This window comes from Oncorhynchus gorbuscha, unplaced genomic scaffold (genome assembly GCF_021184085.1).
Source record: "Oncorhynchus gorbuscha isolate QuinsamMale2020 ecotype Even-year unplaced genomic scaffold, OgorEven_v1.0 Un_scaffold_2283, whole genome shotgun sequence".
NCBI lineage: Eukaryota > Metazoa > Chordata > Actinopteri > Salmoniformes > Salmonidae > Oncorhynchus > Oncorhynchus gorbuscha.
The window spans coordinates 72647-78666 of record NW_025746837.1 but is presented as its reverse complement, the minus strand read 5'-3'; the positions used below and the strand labels follow the sequence as shown (position 1 = coordinate 78666).

Here is a 6020-nt window from a genome sequence, read left to right as displayed (position 1 = left end):
ATCAAAATATATTTTGATTTGTTTAACACTTTTTTGGTTAATACACGATTCCGTAAAAATAAATAAAAGACACTGGAATGAGTAGGTGTGTCCAAACGTTTTACTGGTTCTGGTCATGCCCTCTACTTTATGAATAAACCCTGCCCTTTTCTTGGACTACAAGTCATGATGGGATAGACTCTTTCTCAATCAAACCCCATCAATCCCTGTGGTATACAATGGAAACAGCACATGTCAGCTGTGTATATTAAGGGCAGCTTGTGATGTATGGGGATGTTGGATAGAAATAGTTTTACTCACAATAGGATAGTGCCACCCCTTGGATTGACAGTGTACTGCAGTTTAATTCCCAGACCAAAATCTTCTGTTCGCTCTCACACAACTGAAAGAATACTATAGTCGATAGTACAATATTAACCAAAGGACAAAAAAACATGAGTTATGTAATCAACATGATACCACATATATGTCCAGTACTGTATATAAGTGATGATAGAAGTAAATATCAGGTGTAAACAGTACTTGATAATGGCAGGAACTCACTGGAACTAAGTACAGGCACCTCTAATGTTATTCTGCTTGTGTTCCTCTTCCTCCTGTTGAATATAACCTCAAAGTATTGCACCTACATATAAACGCTTCACCAGCACCCTTAATGAGTAGTGGCCCGTATTTCAGTCCAAGTCAAGCACGGAGTGTAAAATGAGACCTGTATGATCACAGAACACTTGTGGCTGAACCTGTGGGATGTCTGTTGTTCACCTAAAAAAAATCTACATTGACATTCAGTGCAGAAATAACAACACTCACACAAACACACTCAGGATGCATCCCAAATGACACCCTATTCCCTTTTTAGTGCACTACTTTTGACCAGGGCCCATTGGGAACCATGCACTATGTAGGGAATAGGGTGCCATTTGGGACCTTTACTCAGTCTGCTCAGTGTACAAATCACCTCCCAAATATTGTGGGGGGCTGGCTCTTTCTGTGGCTCCAGGATTAATCTTCAGTCATATATCATCAGACACTCCCTTCTGAGACAGGCAGGCAGGCAGGCAGACAGACAGGCAGGCAGGCAGCCAGACAGACAGAAACATAGTCAGCCAGACAGATAGACAGAGTCAGACAGACACAGGCAGACAAACAGAAAAAGGCAGACAGACACACAGGCAGAAAGACAGATAGACAGAGTCAGACAGACACAGGCAGACAGCCAGACACAGAGGCAGACAAACAGAAACAGGCAGACAGACAGACACATAGGCAGAAAGACACATAGGCAGACAGACTTATAGACAGTCAGACAGACAGACACACACACACACAGACAGATACAGTGGCAGACAGACAGATAAACACATAGGCAGACAGACAGTCATACAGTACAGTATGGACCTCACCACCGGGCAACATCGTGTAGCTCTCAAATGGCTCCTACATATGCCCAATGGGTCCTGTGAGCCCTATGGGTCCTGGTCAAAAAGTAGAGCACTACAAAGGGAATAGGGTGTCATTTGAACACATCCACTGATCCATCACTGTACTTCTCACTCAACATTCCCTGAAAACATCAGAGATGGTATATGTCTGTCTGAGCTCTTCCCCTGAAGTCTCTCATGAAGGGAAAACAAATACCAATGAATAATCAAATAAGTTGTTATTGGCAGTCAGTTTGTCAGTTTGTCAGTTAGGCAGCCAGTCAGCCAGTCAGTTAGTCAGTCAGCCAGTTAGTGAGGCAGCCAGTCAGCCAGTCTGTCAGCCAATTAGTCAGCCAGTCACTCAGCCAGTGAGGCAGCGGGTCAGTTAGTCAGCCAGTCAGTCAGTTAGCTTGCCAGGGTAGAGCCAGGTGATACAGTCAGCCAGCCAGTCAGTCAGTCAGTCAGCCAGTCAGTTATTTAGTCAGTCAGCCAGTCAGTAAGTTAGTCAGTCAGCTAGTGAGTCAATCGGTCAGTCGGTCAGTCAGCCAGCCAGTCAACCAATCAGCCAGTCAATCAGTCAGTTAACTGGTCAGGACTAGAGCCAGGCGAAACAGTCAGCCAGTCAGGACTAGAGCAAGGTGAAACAGTCAGTTAGTTATCTGGCTGGGACTAGAGCCAGGTGAAACAGTCAGTCAGTCAGTTAGCTGGCTGGGACTAGAGCCAGGTGAAACAGTCAGTCAGTCAGTTAGCTGGCTAGAATTGGAGTCAGGTGAAACAGTCAGTCAGTCAGGACTAGAGCCAGGTGAAACAGCCAGTCATTCAGTTAGGACTAGGCCAGGTGAAACAGTCAGTCAGTCAGGACTAGAGCCAGGTGAAACAGCCAGTCATTCAGTTAGGACTAGGCCAGGTGAAACAGCATTTTGAAGTTTTTCACCAAAAAGGGGAAAGAGTAAAAACCTAGAAGTCAGTCTGCCACACCCCCACCTGGTTCACTGTGGCAACAGATTTCTGGGACAGAGAAATGGGTGAGGACCTTGAAGGGAGCTTTGTTTAGGAGGTCTTACCCTGTCCAATGTCCCCATGAGAGGAGGGGTGGCCATGGAAGGACCAGGTTTCACTTTACAGGAAGTTCTGGTGGTTCTCACAGCTTCCTGGGATACAGTCTCCCCGTGTCCCAAATGGCACCCTCCTATGGGCCCTGGTCAAAAGTAATGCACTGTGTAGGGAATAGGGTGTCATTTGGGACGTAACCCATAATCTGTATTCTTACTTTGCAAGGGTTGAGGGAGTCGGTAAGAGAATACATGAATGTAAATTCATGGAATGTTTTTCCTTGTCCTTCCATACTCTGCTTATCTTCTCTGGACAGCATTCCCATAAATAGGACTGGATATTTTCAGGTTATGGGCTTTGCTCAGGGATACACAGGAAGTAGGACTACAATTTCAATCTGTCAGCAACACTCTGCTCATTTATCCATAACTTTACATATTTATTATTCTGTTCAAATGTTCGACTAAAAGATTCAACCCTGAGTCCCAATTCTTTATATAGTGCACCACTATTGACCATAGGACTCTGGTCAAAAGTAGTGCACTATATAGGGAATAGGGAGCCGTTTGGTACATAGATTAAGTTAAAAGGAGATAGAGGGCTCCCTCTAGTGGGGGAATATAACTATCACTACTGCTTCCTACTGGTTGTGGTCTACTGCAAAATATTCTAATGCATATAGAATTAATTAATGGATACAATAAAGTCATCAACATCAACATCATCCACCATAGTCATCATTCATCGTAGTCACCATCATCATCCATCGTAGTCGTCATCATTAATCATCATCCATTGTAGTCATCATCATTCATCATAATATATGCCATTTAGCAGACGCTTTTATCCAAAGCGACTTACAGTCATGTGTGCATACATTCTACGTATGGGTGGTCCCGGGAATCGAACCCACTACCCTGGCGTTACAAGCGCCATGCTCTACCAACTGAGCTACAGAAGGACCACGTCGTACTCGTCATCCATCAACCTCATTAAACCATTCATTCATTATAATGCTCTAAATTGTAAAAACCTATCACAGATGGGATTTTATTATATTTTCATGCTTATGAATAAACAAACATATATTTAAATAATAAATACATAAATAATCATTCAAATAAATAATAGTACTGGAAACAACTTCCACTGTATGACATGATCTCTATGACCAGTCAAACCCTGAAGCAGTTATGTCTTTCCTCATCTCAACACTGTATGACATGATCTCTATGACCAGTCAAACCCTGAAGCAGTTATGTCTTTCCTCATCTCAACACTGTATGACATGATCTCTATGACCAGTCAAACCCTGAAGCAGTTATGTCTTTCCTCATATCAACACTGTATGACATGATCTCTATGACCAGTCAAACCCTGAAGCAGTTATGTCTTTCCTCATCTCAACACTGACAATCTCAAGTGGTTTCGTTGATCTTTTTGAGCCTTTGGATGTGCCATAGCTTTGTGCCCTCTACCTGCTGTTTCCATGTCCCCCGAATCCATGTCTGGGGACTATCCAGAGTGCATCATTCAGCCTACATCGTCACTAGTAAGCCGATTGTCAAATCTCACAGCGCCTTCTCATAGTGTTGCCGTATGTTGAATCCTTTGTGTATTAGTTCATTGCAAGAGATCACGTCCCCTGTGACCGTTGGTGTTGAATGAAACCAACATTGTCTCCATGATGCTTTGAATACAGTAACACAGCTGGGCTTCAGCCTAATGACAATGGAGGTGAGGACTTTCCATTGAAGGAGATCTGGGGAATGCTGGCTGCTCTCTCAGATCTCTCAGCCAACTCCTGGAATAAACAGTAGTACAGCAGGGTTATACGAGCTTCTCAATTAGGACTTTTGATCATTTTAGTTAGCAGACAGTCATATGCAGAGACTAAAGATAGGTTCTCTCCAGTGGAGGCTGCCGAGGGGGAGGACGGCTCATTATAATGTCTGGAACGGAGCAGATGCATGCACACATGGAAAACATGAGTTTGATGCATTTTATAACATTCCACTCATTTTGCTCCAGTCATTACCATGAGCCCATCCTCCCCAAGTAAGGTTCCACCATCCTCCTGTGGTGCATTCATATCCCTCTTCAGAACAGTGGTTCCCAACTCCAGTCCTCCAGTACCCCCGTCCCAGGACACATGTTTCTTGTAGCCCCGGACAAACATGAATCAGGTGTTCTTGTCTGGGCTACAATAATAATGTGTAGCGTTGAGGGTACTGGAGGACCGGAGTTGAGGGTACTGGAGGACCGGAGTTGGCAACCACTGCTTTAGAAATACATAGTGACAGAAATGACAGGCCATTCACTCTGTCCAATTCTATATTATTATTGAGTTTTCCGTTCATGTTTTATCTGAGCTGACCTTTTCACTCATCTCATGGGAATGGTGCAGGGACAGCTCTCTCTCCAGGTACATCCTCTGCTGTTCGCTGCTGGCCAGACGACAGGTGAGCCAGGTAAACAGGATGGACACTCCGATGCCCAGGCAGGCCAGCACCATGATGGCCAGGTAGAGGGACGGCAGGGCATCGGGACGCTTTGCCACCACACGCACAAACTGGAAGTTTAGGATCCCACTGATCAACCCACAGATACAGCAGGCTGAAAAAATAGGATCATCTGAAGAGAGATTTAAAGCACATTTTTTGCAATTCTACACATTTTGCCTTAGGATGGAGAGACAGTTTTGCAGTTTAAAGTTAATTTCATACAGTTCTACACATTTTGCAATGATTTTGCCACTGGGCACGTGCCCTGCATGCCTGGTTGGTATTCAGGCATTATTACTATATGTTTAGATGGCTGGCTAGACTAATTTACCAATCTAAAAATGTTTAGCTGACACGGCTAATTGAGTGACTGTCAGTGACTGACAAAACAAGAGCAAAACTGCTGATGCACAACCACATGTTGAACTTCACCTTGTGTATTCTACTATTGTAAAGTTAACTGTCAACAGTAAGTTGAGATCCTGACTGAGCTCTCTAGCGGCCTGGGGGCCTAAGTGACCGCTTCTGTTCCTTATGCAGCTGGCCCTAGGCAGTGGTGGAAAAAGTACCCAATTGTCATACTTGAGTAAAAAATACCTTATTAGAAAATGACTCAAGTAAAAGTGCGTCACCCAGTAAAATACTACTTGAGTAAAAGTCTAAAAGTATTTGGTTTTAAATATACTTAAGGATCAACAGTAAATGTCATTTTAAAAATATACTTAGGTATCAAAAGTAAAAGTATAAATCGTTTCAAATTCCTTATATTAGGCAAGCCAGACCGCACAATTTTCTTGTTTTTCTTTTATTTACAGAAAGTCAGGGCACACTTCAACACTCAGACATTACAAACGCAGCAAGTGTGTTTAGTGAGTCTGCCAGATCAGAGGCAGTAGGGATGACCAGGGATGTTCTCTTGATAAGTGCATGAATTTGAAAATGTTTCTATCCTGCTAAGCATTCAAAGTGTAAAACTACTTTTGTGTGTCAGGGAAAATGTATAGAAGTAAACATGACATGGTTTTATTTAGGAGTGTAGTGA

The 6020-nt window shown here is 43.4% G+C and overlaps 1 protein-coding gene across 1 annotated transcript; it reads right to left on the bottom strand.

Annotated features, from left to right (window-relative positions):
- Window positions 1-4032: 4032 nt before the first annotated feature.
- Window positions 4033-5270, bottom strand: LOC124025554 (transmembrane protein 196-like). Its single transcript, XM_046338940.1, has 3 exons — window positions 5243-5270; window positions 4852-5090; window positions 4033-4278 (listed from the first exon to the last, which is right to left on the bottom strand). The coding sequence occupies exons 1-3, from the start codon at window positions 5268-5270 to the stop codon at window positions 4192-4194; spliced, it is 354 nt and encodes a 117-aa protein (XP_046194896.1). The 3' UTR covers window positions 4033-4191.
- Window positions 5271-6020: the final 750 nt, after the last annotated feature.

What these genes read in the sequence shown, in the direction of transcription:
- LOC124025554 (XM_046338940.1), bottom strand. Translation starts at nt 5,270, where the DNA reads ATGCCTGAATACCAACCAGGCATGCAGG. An exon ending in ATACCAACCAGGCATGCAGG is followed by an intron (nt 5,091 to 5,242) that starts GCACGTGCCCAG and finishes CTATTTTTTCAG; the next exon opens with CCTGCTGTATCTGTGGGTTG. An exon ending in CCCATGAGATGAGTGAAAAG is followed by an intron (nt 4,279 to 4,851) that starts GTCAGCTCAGAT and finishes TGTTTATTCCAG; the next exon opens with GAGTTGGCTGAGAGATCTGA.